Source organism: Zosterops lateralis, assembly GCF_965231275.1.
Source record: "Zosterops lateralis genome assembly, chromosome: 2".
Taxonomy (NCBI): Eukaryota; Metazoa; Chordata; class Aves; order Passeriformes; family Zosteropidae; genus Zosterops; species Zosterops lateralis.
The window spans coordinates 52,308,366-52,327,279 of NC_139763.1; the positions used below are offsets into that span (position 1 = coordinate 52,308,366).

The following is an 18,914-nucleotide window of genomic DNA, read 5'->3' on the forward strand; positions in this document are numbered from 1 at the left end:
AAAAATTGCAATTTATCCATATGTGACTAGTACTTATAGGAAGAATTAAGACTAAAACAGAAGAAACCAATACCTCCAGCTGAAAAAGTGGAGACAGCAGTGGCACACTAGTTTTCCACTGCATAATAAATATATCAGACTAAACTTTGCTCATTACCTCACATAGATCACAGCACTGGTTGTGTTACACTATTTTCTACCTTTTTTTAATCTTTCTATATATAGATAGATATATTCCTGTGATCTAATAGCAGAAATTTACTGTTAACTTATTTAACAAAGGTAGCTGCTGACAGATTTTATTTTTTAGAGTAACTCTCTTTATAGGACTATTCTGACATGAAATTTTATTTTAGCATTCACTCACTTTTTCACTTTTCATTGGCAATATGTGTGTTCCTGTTGATGTAATTTAATGTTCCTATCTGGTTTCTTGCCCATAATAGATGATCTCAGTTGGTCAGAGCCTGGTGCTAATAACACCCAGGTCATGGGTTCAATACCCATATGGGCCATTCACTCAAGACCTGGACTTGATGGTCCTTCTGGGTCCCTTCCAACTCAGACTCATGTCTTTCTGTGGTTGTTTCCCAAAAAGTCCAAATGATAGCCAAAGAGAAGAAATACGTCCCTGCCATACAGAAATGGCTGAACAGTGTGCATCTTAATGTCTGGTGTCAGACTGATGGTGAGCAAGTCCAGAGAACATACCTGTAAGGAAACAGAGTCTAAGAGGAAAAAAGGACAAGTTCACACCTCACTGATTTGAATCTTGAATCCTATGTTGAATGCAAAAGTTTTGTACGGACACTTCTGTGCCTTACAGGAAAAGCATTATGCAGACAGCAGCAGCATGCTGAAGCTGGATATGCTATACATGTTTTACAGACAGGGAATGAGAACAAAATTGATTGTATTCCAAATTGGCAGAAACACCTTTTTGTATCCCTAACCTGAAAAACACCTGACTTTTCAGATAACCTGTTATTTTTAGACACATTAGTGCATTGTGCATTCAAAATAGAAATTTTAAGATTACTTTAAAGTGCTTTTCTTGAATGTGTGAAAGTGCAAGAAGAGGGAAGCTCCTTTAATTTCCTCTTTATCTGATACATGAAGGATAATCAAGTTTTCTTTTTTATGTAAGGAGAAATTTGATTTAGAGTATTTAAATAACAAAATGTAGTTGGTCTACAATAAATATTTTAGAATAAAAATAGGACTATCAGGTCTTAAAACAACTGCTTTTACATGTTAAGAAACCAAACATAAAAATTGGAATATAGCTAAAAATTTTAAAGTATAATGTAAATCAAATAACACTTATTTTTTTCCTAGCTGCAGAGAATATAATATCTAATTTGTAGGAACTTGAACATAACAGAGAAAATCTCCACATTAGAATAACTTGTATATATGCACGCTTTTTTTTTTTTTTTTTTTTTTTTTTTTTCCATTTAGAATGAGTAGATCTTAGGTCAAAGTATAGTTGACCTTCTTTATTATGGCTTAACCATCTTTATATTAGAGGACACTGTGTTCCACCTCATTAATTAGTTCTATCTATATGATTAATATTATTTGTTTAGCTTTTAATACAGTTTTTATATAATGACCTTAGAGGATGCTAAGTAAATATGGTAGGCTGCAACTTGGAATCATGTATTTTAATAATATGGGATCCTATTATTTCTTTTATCATGTGTATTTCTGAGGTACAGTTTTAAGCTAATAGCAGCCATATGCTCATATGAATTTACTTGTGGCATGTAAAATAGATTTCTACACATGACACAGAGAAGGTAGTACAAACTTTATGTTTGGAAATTTGCATGTTCATATGTGTAACAGGGAACTATATATGTAGTGTGAGATTAACTTGATGCAGAATGGCCACAGAGCCAGGTACAAGGCATGAGATTTATTTTGCTGACTTCTAGGGCACAATACATTGGATCTATTTGAGACAGTTACGTTAGGGTGGGGTGAGCTGTATTTTGGAAACATAAATGTATCGGTTACAAATGAACCTAGGGTGACTAGTTGTGATGCAGCCATTTGTAGTATAGACGATGCCATCTAATCAGATGAATTCTTGCTTTTTGGCTGGATCCGTGGTTTGGATTTATTTTTGAGGGGTGAATTCCTAGTGATGCTTCTTAAGCTTACTTTTCAAGTAAGGCTAAATTTTCAGAAGAGGAGAAAGAAAACATTTAAAAAATCAGAAAGTGTGTCCAGCTTGCCAATAAGGAGATACTAATTTGATTTGAACAGAGTTTCTTGCATGTCTGTATATTTGCATGTTGCATGGGGGTTTTTGTATACCTTAAAAGGATATTTTGTTTGTTAGAACAAATATTCATTGTGCAGGTAAAACCAAGCTCTTTCTTCTGTTGATAGGGATCGACTTTATTTGTTTGTTTGTTTGCTTGTTTTTAATCTCTGTAATGGCCCAATCCATTGACATCCACTCCCTGACTAGGTCACTGTACTTTATGTACTGCTCATGATTTCAAAGGATTAGATCTCTTGTTGTGGAAGTACTGTTAAAGGATTACTTGGAAGTCTTCTGTTTGGCTTCCTGTCAGTTAACTTCTGCTGCACTAATTGCATATAGAAAACAGGAGACTAAAAATCAAGCCAATTCAGTCCTAGTGTCTGTTGATCTCTTTCTTCATTTTATGCTTTCAGTTGTCAATATTCTTGTGATGGGAACATCAAAGTAGGTAAAGTGAAAAATTGCAGAAGGAAAAAGTTTAGTGGAAAGCAAATTAACTTCAATTGGTCCAAAAGATAAATAAGTTCAAGGTATTCACAGAGACAGAAAATGTCTTATGTAAATATCATGGATTCTTCATAAGAAAGGATGTCCAAGATTTAAAATAATAGTGCAGTTAATGACAATACAAAACAGTTGAACTCCTGAATTTTGATTTGGATTAGAGGTAGATCTGTAAGAACAAGGTGAGAAAGATATCATGTACATCAGTGTGAAGTTTGCAAGATCTTTAGCAAGCCAGTGATAGTATGCAGATAAGGAAATAGAAATAAAATTTTATAGCATTCAGTTAATTTGATAACACACATGTAGAAGTGACTGACAAAGTTTGGAAATAGTTATTAGTCCAGTTAATTTTGCAATTACTGAGTCTAACTGTTAATTTAGAATGCCATAGTGTCTTTGACTAAAGCAGAATGAAAAAGTAGAAGTGTAAAAATATTCTGTTTGCAGAAAATACAAAAGATGCTCAAGTAGCTAGTTTCTTACACTTATTCAGCTAAAGCTATGTCAAATTAAATGTGACATTTTACAAGAAAGTTATTCCTGGAATACATCTCACACGAGTTCAAAATAAGTCAGTAAGGAACTTAAGAAAAAGATCTGTGTTTTGATCACTTTTAAAAGCGATTTTTATAATTCTACCACCAAAAAGGCTTGGAAGACAGGTGTCTTCCCACAAAGAACACATATAAACTACTCCTTGTTACAACCCACCCCAAATGGTGAGGGTAACACAGATTCTTGTTCATCTTGGAGCAGATTAGAGTGAAATGACACTGAATGATCTGTGTTTGTAAATACACACTGATCTGTAGGGTTTATTTTGGAACTATTTGGTTGCAATGGGAAGCAGGTATGTAACCATTTTGGTTATTATTTTTTGTAGTAATACAGCAAAAAAAAAAAAAAAGCTTTATGAAAAGCAAGCTTTATAAAAGCCTTATAAAAGCATAAAAATAATACTTTAAAAATATGGAAAAGAATAGAAAGATATCACCACTCATGGACCTCACAAGAAGACTTGATTTTTGCAGTTTCAATAGCTGTTGGCTGAACTGATTGTGGCTGTCTTGATCTGTCAGGAATAGAAAAAGCCCACAAAACACCAAAGTTCCCCAGTTCATATGCTCAGGTTCAGGTGGGAATGCTCAGGTTCCTCTCCTGAGCTGGGGAGTTTCACAGTGAATGGTATGAGGCCGTAGATCACAGGACACTTCTGGAGTCTCTCACCATCCATGACACCTCCCAAGATTCTACAGCTGCCTCTCCTGTCAGCATGGTTGAGTCAATTATGGCCCATCAGAAGGGGTGAATACCTTCAGACAATGTGTGAATGTCCCAGTATTTCACAGAGGGGAGTTTTCATGCCTAAGCCATTATAAAAAGGGCATAGACATGATAAAAATCACTAGCTCACCAGCAAATTCGCAAGATTTGCATCTTACCAGCCTCCTTCCTTATCTTTTTCGACACCCAGCTGTAACCTTCAGTGATGAGTGTGTTCCATCTGCACCTGGGTGGTCAAATGGGCCATTGTTTGAGTCATCAGCTAGTCCAGTCTCTCACACTCCTGATTAAAAGATGATGCTGGTGCTGATGCTGATGCTGCTGCTGATGATCACAACTGTATAAAACAGTTTGTGTCATTTATACTTTCCCTAGGATGAAGTTAGGCTGTCCAGGGACATTGGGGATGCCCCATACCTGGCAGTGTTCAAGGCCAGGCTGAGTGGGGCTCTGACCAAACTGTTCTAGTAGACACTTCCCCTACTGTGGCAGGTGGGTTGAAACTAGATGGCCTTAAACATCTCTTTCAACCTAAGCAATTCTATAAGTTACCTAAACAATGAAAAGTATGACCTTGAAAATAAATTACTTTATCCTTTGCACTTCAATGACTTAAAGCACAAACATTCTTGAAAGAGTGCTCAATACTGAAGAGGATCAAGACAACTGAGTAGTAGAGCAAGACTTAATTGTATATCTAGAGCTCATTCTGTGACTAAATTAAAGGATGACTAAATCCAAGAGATGAGTCTTAAGGAAAAGTAAGCTAGAACATAGGTAAAAGCTGAGACTAAATACATGTAGAAGAGAAATAGGCCGAAGGTGAAGACTTGTACATGCAAATCTTCTTTGGTTATTGGAAGAACTTTGTCAGAAATGGTCAAAGATTTTGTTACTAAGGAACAAGAATGTCAAAGAATAAAGAACATGTGTGTGAAAACTGTGGTGGTGACAACCAAGATACCACTTACCATTCTATCCTCTTAGGAGCAGAAGGATTATTCCTACATATATTACCTGAAATGTCTTCAATAGTGATACAACAGCTAAATTTCATCAGCTTTGTGTTTTGATATATTTTGAGGAAGCCTTTTGGTAATGAAGCAATTTTTAAACAGTGAAAACCTGCTGCTGAAGCAGAAATAAAATAGGCAAAAAAAGAAATTAATATTGTATAACTAATTTCATGACCTGGTAAGAGGACAAGGACATATGATATAGGGAAGAAAGTATTTCTAGTCCTCTGAATACCATTACTGATGTATTAAGATAATTCTTTTTAAAAAAGTTATTTAAAGTAACATTCAGAATAAGATTTTACAGTGTTTGCTTATTTGAGAAATTTAGAATAACATTGATAAATACATAAAGACTCTCTTGTTTTCCTTGAAGAAACCAAGACACTATGATTTTGTGAATGATATGTAGTATTCTGGAACAAAACTGGAGTGATTTAAATTCCAGAGATAACCTCAGTCTTATGTGTTAAAATCTCTGATATTGAAATATTTTACCTGTTTTTTACAGCATAAAATAAAATACCCAGTGTCACAGGAACAAGTCTCTTATTTATGAAATGGCTTTGATAATGAGGGTGTGTAACTTGTCAGTGGAGGAAGAGAATAAGAAAGGGCATTAGAGTTCCCTAGAGTGATTTTTTTGTTTTGTTTTGTTATGTTTTGTTTTGTTTTTGCGGTAGGAACATTATTGGAGGAGGTAAATGTCAGATTCTTAAATGCTTAGGATTCATGATTTGGATCAAATTGTAAAGTGCACCAGGATAAGGAATGCTTCAAATTTGGCCCCTAAGAGTTTCTTGCCCACTGCTTAGTAACGCCTCTGGTTCTGATACCTTACTGAGAGTCTTAACAATTCTGAACGGTTGGTCAACCATATGCTAAATTGCTGCATATTACCTAAATTTTTCACACTATTTTTTACCTGTGAGTACTTGTAGAAAGTAATAGGGAAGCAAAAAAAGGAGGAAAAAAATAACAAGAGAGGGTTATACACCAGATTCTCCAGAAATATCTGCCTCTGGGAGTAGGCAAGTTTTAGGAAAAATATTGGGCAGTGGACAGAATCGTAGGTGATTTCTGTTGCCAGGATCATAAGTCAGTAAATTCAATTTCTTTACTGTTTCATGTAGAGCAACTTGTACCAAGGTGGCATGCTGTAGAAGTGACAAAATAGCTCTGATCTGCATTGTTTAATCAGCACAATTTTTAACATTTTCTTCTTTGAAAAATTTTAAATGGCATCTAAAATTAAGTTAATGTTTTGCCAGAAACCAAATTTATCTTTTCTACACAAAATCTCTGTTAAGGAAGACATATTGATATTCTAGCACCATTAGTTTATTACTATGACTTTTTTAGAGCTACAGAGTATTTCAATTTATTATTAGTAGCATTGCCATTTATTATTGCAGTGAATTTGTTAAACACAAAAAAATGCTACAGACTAGATTGCTGATTGTGGAATTATGAAGCAAGGATATAAAAAATAGTTAAGGTACTAAATTGGTTTATTTTGCATTTCTCTATAGTTCAATCCCATGTTTTATTGGAATTAAAGAGTACTTTACAAATGAATTGATAAAGCCAAGATATATAATTTTCTCATGGATTTTGTCTATGTCATATAATATGAGACTAAAACTCGTTATCTGTTTTGTTTGTACAGTAATTATATTTCCTTGTCCTGTGCATTCCTTTTGCTTGCTCCATCTCATAATACGTGCTGTAAAAGCACACATAAATAAATAGGATAAACAAATTAAGCTGTTTAAATAAATTAATTTACTCTGCAGCTCTGTATTCAAATCTTATGTGCTCACTGGATTTCATTTTAATGAAACCCTTCTAAGAACAATACATTGTATGCCAAACAGTGAAATTATATTTTAAATGAATGATTAAATATACTGTGTTCTAATTTATATCAAATCTGTACACTGTGCATGCTTAAATCCTCCTAAATCTAAAGAAATAAATCTTCTACATTCTGAAAACATCTGCATTATAATCCTCCTCTTGAATACCCAGTTCATGCACATATAAACACAATCAAAGTCATAATAAGCCTAGAGCTATGATGTAGTTAAGCTATCCTCATCAATGTTTTTGACTTAAAAACCTAAGACTATTAAAGTAGAATCCACTTAAATGTCTTGAAACATTGCTCTAAAAAAATCTCCTCACACTCCATCAATATGCTCATTGAATCCCATTGGAATCAGAATCAAGTTCAGCAGATAATTTTTTGTGAAACTTACCTGGAACAAATCTATTGATGACTGTAGTTGATGATGTTGCAAAATTTCTTAGGAATGCATTCAGAGAAATAAATATTTATCTAGTGACTTTGCATAGTAAAATAATGATTGCTCCAAAAGAACTTTGCTGTGTGAGGAATATACTGCTTTTTTCAAGAAAATGTGTTTGCAATAGCAAGTTTTCTTTTGTGTTATTAGACATGTACTAATTGTATTATTTCATTACCAAAAGCTTTTATTGAGTTGAATGTGTGCAGTTGTTTGGTGGTTTGGGCTCATTGTTTTTTTCATTATAAGTCAGGTTTTCAGTTATCAAAAGGAGAAAAAAAAGCAAAAAATGCTACTTTAACATCTTCAACCCTTCCAATAGGTTTCCCCTATGGGATATATTTATTTTTATCATTGTTTGTCCAAAACAGCCTCACTCTCACATATTTTAGCAATGAGTCTTGAGAACTTCCAGCAGTAAAAAGGAAACTGCAGGGAAAGACAGTGACTTTTCTAGAAAGAGCTATTATGCACTCATCTCCCTTTGATTATTGTTTCTGTCAAACATCTGGGTAAATTTCAGATATATCTATCTGGTACATACTAACAATTCTCACATAGCAGATGTGCAATTCAAACCATCACAGTCATTACATTTTGGTTTTCAAAACCAAAGAACGTCTTGAAGTGTGCGATAGCTCCTCTTGGCTTCCCTGCCAGGCCTTTCCCTGGAGAGAAAAACGTGAATGGTGGTTTTCCCTATTTTGAAGTGATATGGCCACATTCATCCAAAAAGTATGATTCATTCCAAGTTTGTGTTCCATGATAAAAGCAGACATTTGGATTTGCATCAGTCATGTTACTGGTGTAGGTATTATAAGGAGGTTATATTCTCTTTATGATCCATAACAGTTCTATAAGCTCTCGTTGCTCAAGAAGCCTCTTTGAAATTAAAATGTGGAGTGAAAGTCAGTGTGAGATAAAAGAACAGTACCTGGTCTTTATTTATTTACAGAAATACATAATTCCTCATCCTGTAAGGCTAACATCTGTAAGCCAAAATGTATACCTCCAATTCAACTGCATGATGATAGACTAAAGAAAATGAAAAATTAAAAAAGAAACCAAACACACAAATCTCCCTCAAAACAAAAAACAACAGGGAAAAAAAAAAAAAACAAACAAACAAAAACCCACAAAAACAAACCCCAAAACCAACAAACCAACAAAAAATAACTACCAAAGAAAAAAATTGAAAGAAAGCAGAACAAACAACTCTTATTTTTAAATAGTCCAGAAGGCAGTTAAAAGCCTAATAGGATGAGCAGTACACACACTGCACACTGAAATGTAACATCTAGTGTCCTAAAGTTGCCAAATTTCCTTTCAGATTGCCCTGCAAAACCTGGAAACCTCAACAGGAGAATGAATAGGTGGTAATTTAGGAGGGAGATTCAGTCTAGGGAAGTGATGTTTGGAAAGAGAGGTTTGGTTTAACATTGCCATTTCTTTGCAATGACTTTTTGTGTGGTCTAGGAACGTGTTCCAGACAGCCCTTCTCCTGCTCCTTCCCTTGAAGAGGGCCGAAGACCTGGCAGCCATCCTTCCTCTCATCGAAGCAGCAGCGTGTCCAGCTCCCCTGCACGGACCGAGAGCTCTTCAGACAGAATCCGTAGGTCCCATTCTTCTCCTTCTCACCACTTTAAATTTGGTTAGGTGCAGCTTGTTTTTCTAATCAAAATGCCCTCACCTTAAATACATCTCATATATAGCATGTTCAGTTCAGCTGCAATAGCTATCTTCCAACATTATGTCCCAGTTTACACTATCATAATATCTGATGCTACATTAACAGGTAGTGATATAAACTGCCATCATGTTATATTAAACATAAAGATATGAGCAATGAAATACAGAATTGCAGGCGGGAAGCAATTTGTTAGATTAGTTTTAGAACTGAACATATAGTGTAAACATTTTTAAAAGAAATTGAATTTTATTTAATCTGGTTACTCTGTTTTGATTTCTAAATTGAATCTGACTTCATAAGCAGTATTTTACATGGTAGAATTGCTTGGTAAAGAGAAGAATTGGGTTAAATAAATTAAAAATGTGCATACTTTATAAATTTTTTAAATACAAAATTTTGTAATGGGGAGAAATATGATAGAAAGAATATTATCGCCTCATAGCTCACAGGAGACAGAGTGAAATTAAACCATGGTGTCCCAGAGTGATCTCACTTTTATCAAAGTTCCATATACAGGATGTAAATTACATGGCAAAGACTCTGAATTCTGTGATATTCCAGTGCAACAATGGAAATTAAGGTTTTAAATGCGTACTATTTTATGGATATGTACTTGAATTCATATTACACTTGTCCATTCCCGTTAATACTGCTCTGTTGCAGGTTTTTTTGCATTTAAATCATCTTTGCACAGTGAAATTTCTCAGTAGGTGAAACTGGAGGGTTTGGCACACACATAGAGGGCCATGAAATAGCTGTATGAAATAGGTAGCTGTATTGATTAGATGCAACACGTGTCCTTAGGCTGCTTCTTTTCAGGCTGTCCGCAGACTCAGGAAGCTGACTCTTCATTGACCTTCAGATGAGAGATCTTTCATTAGTGTGTGATGAAAAATGACTTACCAAAGAAAAGAAATGAGGCCTGACTATGACAAGCTGAAAATTCTGTTTTCTTATCACTTGGACAATTCAGAGAGCAGATTAAATTGGCATCCCATATACTGTGACCTGTCTATTTCCCCAGGCTTGACCCACAAGCCTTTCATTATATTTTCTTTCCATTGTCCACTTGAGGAGGGGGAGGGACGGAGTGGCTTTGGTGGGCACGTGGTGTCCAGCCAGGATCAACCCACTGCAGACTTCATAAGTGAAGTTCTGAAAAAAACCCTCACAAAGGTGGATTTAATTTTTTTTTCTTAATTAATTGAATAGTATGCTTGTCTACAACTATTGAAGACCTTTTCCATTGATTATCTTAAAAAAACAAACAACAGAACAACACAAACCCCAAAAATCTAAATTGAGATATATTTATTGTTTTTGCTAAGGAATGACACTTTTTTTTTAAACAAAAATGGAAATTGTATTGTTCAGCTTACTCTATAATTTACAGAGAAGAACGGAACCTTTGCACATTTTTTTCTTCCATGTGAGCACAACAGAGTTCCTTAAGTAGTGGATCACTTCAATAACTCACTTATTTATAAGATAATTATTTTCTGTCCTATCTGATTTTTTAACATCACACTTGGTTCTTAAGTACATCTTTTGTGATGCCAGCCAGAATAAAATGACTATTACAGGAATATGGGTTCCATATTAAAAAAACTAAAATTATAAAAAAAAAAACAAAACAAAAACCTCTTGAAAACACAGCTTTTTTTTCAGGGTAAAAGCATAGAAATATAAACTACCTATTATGAGTTTCTTAAGTGTGTTTGAAACTTGTGAAGGTCTCTGAAAACTGTAGGAAAGAGCTTTTCCACCTGTCTCATGAGCAAATAAGCAATTCTACTGTTGCACAGAATATATGGAAAAATAATGTATATCAACTGAAAGGCCACAATGCTTCATTTAGAGAAGTTTTAAGGGACTGCATATTGGGAATGTTGGTACCAAGTGTTTTTGTACAATGAACTAAAAATTTAACCATTCTTGTTAAGCAAGAATCCACTTGCAAATCTCCAACAACTTTATCCAAAGTTACTGAACTTTCTTTTAAAACTTGATAGTTTTAAACTAAGAGTAACAGGAAGAAGCTTTTCCTGTATGTGGATCCTGATGGCACTAATTAAGTAACTTTGTGATTGTTAGAATTTTTGCATAATTAAGAGGAAGACTGCGTAAAATAACTGAAAAAGAGTATTGTTAATATGACGACTGATTTCTTTCTGCCTGCCCTTGTGTCTAGCAGCTGTCCATCAGAATGGGCTATCTATGAACCAAATGCTGATGGGTTTGTCACCTAATGTCCTGCCTGGACCTAAGGAGGGTGATCTGGCTGGTCATGATGTGGGACATGAGACAAAAAGAATACACATTGAGAAAGGTAATATGGATATTATAATTCTGCTGCTTTAGTGCAAAATGAATGTTGTCTTGGTGGCTAAATATTATTATAATTATATTTTTTAATTTTATATTTGAGATTTTTGTTTTCCTGGTTTCTTTTCAGTTTCACAGATCAAATTGTAACAGGATGTTAACTTTCATTATTGTTCTATTTTGTAATCTCCAAGATTAATGAATATATATATATGAGGGGGGAATTTCATAAATATTGCAAAGTAGGATGAGTGAAAAACTGTTTTACATTATTATTGTGACTCTGACCCTTCTTCAGCACTGTTTGGTATTAAGTTTCTGTCTCCGTCCAGTTGACTTTAATGACCTACTTCCCAGAGGGACTGAGCACCGTGAAAATTAGTCCATGTGTGCAAAAAGGAAAAAGGCTAATACCAAGCCATTAAATTAGGGAATTGCATAAAATGAGACTGGTATACATTATATAATGGGATTTAAATTTAATTGAGTATATGACCAAAGTGTTTGATCTAGGCGAATAGTCCACATGCACTTATGCTGATTATGACACTATTTCATCTCTGCTGGTATTCAAAGTCAAGTCCCTGTTCGGGACTCTTACAGAGGATTTTGGTGGTGTGGTGGTGGAATTTAGAAAGGTGCATTGTATTTTTTATTTACTTAATATATGTGAAATTTACATGTTATAGACTGGAAGCATTTTGTTTAAAGAGAGGCTTAAAATGCAATGTGTGCTTCGAAAAAATTCCTCTGAGCTTATCAGAAAAATCAGTTCTTTGAACATGAGAGAAAAAGTAAAAGGTATAATAACCAGACATTGAAACATATCTGAGAAACTGCTGTAGCTATGAAGATTTGAGAATAAGACATTTTGTGACATATTTTAATAGCTATAAAATGATGCCTCCTCTGTCTTGTGTTTGAACACTGAAAAAGAATGAAAACCTGGACAATTCTATTCTGGACAGCTGGTGTTTTTAATAAGATTACCAGAAAAATTAATGGAAACAACATTTCTTTTATATAAACCATTTAGTTTGGTTCATTGCACACACAACCTGTTTTTGCTTATACTATGCCCTCACTCAGCCTCTGCAAATTGTATCCCTGCTGTGAAGTATGATATGATCAAATAGGTTTGTTTTGAATTTCCATAAATGATTTTATTTCAGCTTTTGAAGTTACTTTTTTAACTGTAATCTGACTGGAAAGTTCTGCAAAGAGAAGTACATATTAAGAATTGCAACTACTTTTGCATGTCATTCAGGCTTTTTAAAGGTGTTTTTTTTTTTTTTTAAATTATGATATCCCAAATGTATTTTGCCAGTTTTTTGCAAAATCTGTTCTCAGTAAAACTGCTGAGAATTCTCTTTTTTCCTCAGTCCTTGTTTAGGTCAAACCTCCTTTTTCTCTTTTTTTTTTGTTCTTTTTTCTCTGCTCTGTTCCAGCCTGTGGAATTAATGGTAAATATTCATGGGCTATCTAGATTGATAGGGGTTACTAAATTAAAAATTGTTTTCTGTCATGACTACATTTATCATGCCTCTCATATCAGTCTTGTAACTTTAGTACTAATCCAATCTGTATTAAAACAAGTGATTTGACTTACAGATATTTGTGGACATAGTAATTATCTACTTTTGTCACTGTGAGCTTGCAGTAAGATTTCAAAACTGTTTTACCCCTGGAAATTAGTCAGACTGTGACCATATTTAAAAATGCAAACACATATATGTAGGTGGTGGCACTTTTATTGTTGAAACCCCATCACTTTCGTCAGAGGGAGGGAGGGAGGGAGGGAGGGAGGGAGGGAAGGAAGGAAGGAAGGAAGGAAGGAAGGAAGGAAGGAAGGAAGGAAGGAAGGAAGGAAGGAAGGAAGGAAGGAAGGAAGGAAGGAAAAGGAAAAGGAAAAGGAAAAGGAAAAAAGAAAAAGTTCTAAATAAGTATCGTGAAGCATTTAAAAATTAATACGTTTTCTTCTAAGCCACTTTTGTTGGCAGAAATCTACTAGATGCAACTAAAATGTCTTTTAATCAAACCTGGGAGAACCTAAAAATTTCTGACTAGTAAAGAAGGCCCTGTCTTTTCTCTTCTTGCCTCTTCTTCCATTAAAAAAAAATGAAAATATGAAAATATCTCTGAAGTGATCTGAGATCAAGGAAAATTTATTTACAGTCAACAGATAATCTAAAGGGAGAACAAAGGTACAACAGAGGCAACTGATCAACATAACAAATTTTGAATGTCAGAGGGGTGAATCATTTGTTTCACCTGATCTATGAGCTGGATACAGGAGAGAAAATGCCATTTACCTGTTAGAAACATGCATGGTGTAGTACATTTAGAAACAGTCCATTGGCATTGGGAAACTGAATAAATCTCGCAAAAATCATATGTATTTCTATTCAAAATTCAGCAAGAATTAGTATTATTGAAAAAAAATTAGTTTATTTCATTAGAGTGGTTTAAGCTACCAGTAAAGCTATTGTGGAGTTTTGTGTGGGTTTTTCTTTTGTGGTTTGGTTATTTTTTTTGGTTTTGAGGGGTTTTTGTTTGTTTTGGTTTGGGTTTTGTTTGTTTGTTTATGTTTTGAGGTTGTGTTTGATTTTTATTTTGTTTTGGTTTGGTTTTGTTTTTTGCCTTTAGACTGTCTTTAAAAATGTATTTTCAGGTTCTGGTATGCAGAGTTCAGAGTGACCTTACCTTCCATGGAGTCAGGTTATTATTATGACACCAACATTGAAATGAGGTTTTATGGATCTGTCTCTTAAAACTAGAAAGTTCACATCAGGCTCAGGCAATTATTTGTTGCAGGAAAACTGGAAGAGTTTCTGTTGCCAAATGTGTAAAACATGGGTGTTGGGGACATCTTACAGCTGCTTAATCCAGATGTGCAAATTTGCTGCATCCTAGCTTCATGTCGGGTCAAGACCCAATGTACACAACTGACGTTCCACTCATTCCCTGAGTTCCCTAAGAAGGAAACATGGGTTTGCTAAGGTTATGTTGTGGTCCAGGCAGGTTCCTGGTCTGGACTAGGGAGGACTGCAGGAGACATGCAGAGCACTTCTGCCTCAGTTTTCATACATCACTCAAGGTGTCATAATCTGTATCACAGGAAGTCAGTTCCCCTAGATTTCCAAAGTTTTGTTGCTTATTAGAAGGTAGCAGCTTTTCCAATTTTACTGGAAGCAGGCTGTAGAAATGTAAATGGTCCTTGGCAGAATAAGGTAAGTTCAAGTACACAATGTTAGTTCAAGTGCTTGACAGCCAAAACCAAGTATCTGATTTTGTACTCTGTAATTATGGACTATTTGATGATGCACATTTGGTTTATTAGGTCAGATTCAACAAGTTGGACTTATGTGAAGTATGAGAGTCATATTAGAAAAGATCCATTCAGATTTCTATGTTAAAAGACTTTAAGTCTTTTCAAGTTTCTGTGGCACAAAGAGTTTGCACTAGATAGTCCCTCAGCTTTGGTGAGGTATATTTTATCACTTTTTCTGCTTAGCTTACATAGGATGTCCTGCAGACCTCCCAGTCTGCAGCTCCCAGTCAAAAGCAGATTTTTGGTGTTTTTTATGGAGCTGAATACCAGTTCGGCTCTTCAGTAATATTATCTGTTAAGCATGGATATAGCATAGGAAAGAGGAACTAGTGGAGAACATAAAGGCTAGACTGCTGAATCCTGATCCTCTTTTTGCCCATTGATCTGAAGTGTTGCAAAAAAGGAGAGTTCTAAATAACCAATGGCTTAAAAGTCAAACACACCCTCCTTGGAGATGTGGAGCTAATTCCCTCTAGGCAAAAGAGAGATTTGAACCTCTGACATGTTTCCTGAGCAGTATCCTTAATCACTGTAGTTGTTGCCAAAAAGGGAAGTATATTTTAACATCATCCCTTAACCCTTACGACCTGGACCCTGGTTGTGTTGGGTCTGCAAGGTGTAATTTATAACTCAGTCCTACTGGCAGTGTTTCTCTACTTAGTAGCTCCAGGTAGCTGCATACAATTTCTTGGGGTGATGTTGGAGGCAGTGGCTGCTTGTAGCATCCCCTCACTGGTACCTGCCTAGAAATACCTACTCTGTACTCTATAAAGGAATGTAAGACCCAGGTCACTTCAGCCCAAGATTCCCTTTGGGGACAACCACTGAAAAGTTGGTTGCTTTAACACCAAATTTAGATGCTTAAGTGTTTTATTGGATCTGGCCTTAGGGCATCAGATTAGAATTTTCTGTCTCTATCAATTTATATTTTTTTTTAGATAGACACCAACAGCAAATGAAGCCTGAATGTCATGCTTACATTTTCAATTGAATATGTTATTTGAGGTGTTATGGGAAGGACACTCTCTTGCTGAAAATATGCATGCTATTTTCTATGGCAAAACATAAAATATTCACCATTTTCACAAAATAAGTTAAAGTATTTATTTCAGAAGAACTTTAAACTGTTATATTAATGAAAATTCCACAAGTAATTTTGAGATAATCAACAACAACTGCTTTTTGACAGCAGCAATTAAGGTATAACTTTTTCAAATCCCCCTATTAAAAAGTATTAGGTTTTAGAGAGATGGAGTCCTTTATTTTAGAGAGATGGAGACAAGATCTCTCTAGAGACAAGATCAGTCTCAGACCTTTGGCTAATATTTATAAAAGAGAATCATAAAATTTCAAAATATTCTCTGTAAAAAATGGAAAATAATTTAAATATTTTGAAGTTAGAGTTGGATTTTCCTGTTAGTATTCATGCATCAAAAAGGAAACTAATATTACGTATGTTGTCCTATATAGTTAGATATTCATTCAACATTATCAGCAATAAATCCTCTTAAAATAGATGCACAATGTAAATGTAACATGCTTATCCACCTTAACAAATACAGAAACACATATGAATATGTTTCTCTAAATATGAAAGACTCAAAGGAACTTTTAGTATCAACAAAATTCTCTTTAACCTGAACTGATCTCTAGCAAAGTCATCAAACAAGTGATCCAGACCTCTGGTTAAATTCTGTTTCTGATCTGTTAGGATTTTAGCTAGTTCTCTGAGAAAGCCCTTTTTTAAGGAGAGTACTTAGCAGTTGATGTACGGAGTAATTTTCATTGGCAGTTCTGCTGCCCAGCTGCTTGTGTAAACATGTTTTATCTGTTCATTTTTGTATGGATACATACACACAGAGAGATACTTGTATTTATTTTCCCGAATATTGCATTTTAATGTAACAAGAATATTAGCATACCTTGATGGGTTTCTGCATGCCAGTACATTTACATTTAACACATTTTAAGTCTACATTCTCATTTCACATCCTAAATCTTTTCCATTCAATCTTAATAGGTTAGTTGTTAAATCCTTAAGATATTGAGTTCACGCTACATCACCTAGGACTTCTCAAACTCTTAAAAATAGTAGTCAAATTTGTAACCTATGACAGACAATATAATAAAGATTTGCTAAATCAAAAGTTTGATAAAGCCAGTATCGCCAAGATAACCTTTTAAGACTTTGGTTGTTGCTGTATCTTTTCACTCAGCCCAAGAGGCTCAGGACTTTTAAAAGTACATTAAATGCTATTACAGTTAATGGATTATAAAGGTGACAAATGAAATTGGAAGTTCTTAATGGGGATTTTTTTGCTAAGTAGCTGGAAAACATCTATTTTTGTTACATAGAAAACATAGAAGCCTTTCATATTATTGAACAGGATATGAATAGTATGTGTAGGCAGAAAGGAGTGCAAAGGTAGTACAAACTTCTGAAAGCTTCTTTTTCAGTGCAAATAATTGGATAAAATTATTTCTGTAGACCCTCATCAAATCATCCTCCAATGACATACTTCTGCAGACTTGTTTGCTACTAGGGGCCTTTATTCTGCTGGGGTAGTAGTAGTTCTGGCACATTTTATGAGAGATTTGCTATGCAGTTTTCACTTGATGGATATGTGCACATTGCTTCTGAAACATTCCTGGCTAACTAGGCTCAGGGCAGCCCAATTGCACATATGCATGCTGCCTATTGTATATTTACAGTGACTTACATGAGTCTTGGACATACCTGATTTTCTGAATAGGCTCATGTGAGTTACTTGTGCACAAAATCTGACGTATTTTCAATCTATTGGAACAGCTCTGCATGTACAGTTTCTTAGGTGTCTTGTACCCCAAACAGTTCTCATAGCTTTATTCTTTTGTTTCTTTTTTTCCCCCCAAACTTTCTTTTCAATGGTCATTATGTGTCCTTCATGCAATAGATCTTAGAATGGTCTTTATAGGGGTTTTTTATGGTCTTTACTGTATATATAGTGGAGAGAAGCTATAAACCCATCTGAAATAATTTGTGTGCTCATTTTCATTTTTTAAAATGAAAGATATAATAATGGTTATTGATAAGATGTTAGAAAGAACCTTTTTATTAAGCTGTTTTAACCTTTTAACATTGCAGTTTTAAAATAATCAGTTCTCTTAGAGTTTACCTCTGGAAAAAATATGTTGCAGGGAATGAAGTTAAAAAAGCTATGGCATCCCACTATGAGGGGATGTGTCCCATAGCACCATGAGGGTTATCAAATATGGTTGTGTTTCTCTAAAGTAGTTATTTCTAATTTTACTTTTTTGCAAGAGAACAAAAAGGTACATGATGTATCTAGCTGCTCTGGAACTAAATTCTGAAGACATTAAGAAACACACAATTGTTTCGTGAATTTAAAGGGAGCAGAGAGTCATACATGTCCTGCCTGAAAGCTCACATAAGTGAATATCTTGGCTTAATGGAAATTTATCTAGTAGGCTTTATTTGGACCACTTTATTCTTATGGTTACTGTTACAGAAAAGAGAGCTCACAGCAAAATTTTAGGAATAACTTCCACTCGAGACTACTTGAAGGTGCTACTTTGAAAGTGCTAATAACCTGGTGTGCAATTGGTTTTATCTAAGTTGTTCAAAATACTCCAAAAAATCAGTTTTTAAAAGCCTTAACTGAGAATTGCAGCATAGACATAGACATTATTTCCTTGTAAATACTATGGTCAGTTTTATATAACTAATAATATTTCCTTATCTTTAAAAAAAAACCCCAAACTTAATTCAACTGCCTTTTTTTGCTACACTGTCTCCATATAATCTTTTTCAAATTTTTGTTCTGAGAAATAACATTTCTGAGTATTACAGAATCATTTATCCTTGCATGTGGTCAGAATGAGTATTCAGAGATGCTTCTTTCCTTGAGCGCAGATGATTTTGGATTTGTGTCCTTTGAGATGTATCAGACTCTCACAAGTCAAGCAGAAGCAGTTTCAATTTGTTTGTACCATTCAACTTAAATTTGTTGAAAAATCATCCCACTTTTATACAGTATCTAATATCTAGATGATTTGCATCAATTTTTCTTTCTGCTGCTTAGGAAGCTACTTTGAAAACAGAAACCCTACAGATTCTTTGTCTCTAAGCAGGTCATCTTTGAGGCTTTGAAAGTGTTGATTTGTATCCCAACAG

The 18,914-nt window shown here is 34.6% G+C and overlaps 1 protein-coding gene across 5 annotated transcripts in view; it reads left to right on the forward strand.

Moving 5' to 3' along the window:
- DACH1 (dachshund family transcription factor 1) overlaps positions 1–18,914 on the forward strand; it is a 355,781-nt gene that overhangs the window by 242,424 nt on the left and 94,443 nt on the right. For 3 of the 5 annotated variants that reach the window (XM_083885201.1, XM_083885199.1, XM_083885202.1), the window contains 2 exons: positions 8,871–9,006; positions 11,276–11,413. In XM_083885201.1, coding sequence (XP_083741327.1) covers positions 8,871–9,006; positions 11,276–11,413 — 274 coding nt within the window. The remainder of the gene's footprint in view (positions 1–8,870; positions 9,007–11,275; positions 11,414–18,914) is intronic. The other 2 variants (XM_083885200.1, XM_083885203.1) reach the window with 1 other exon arrangement.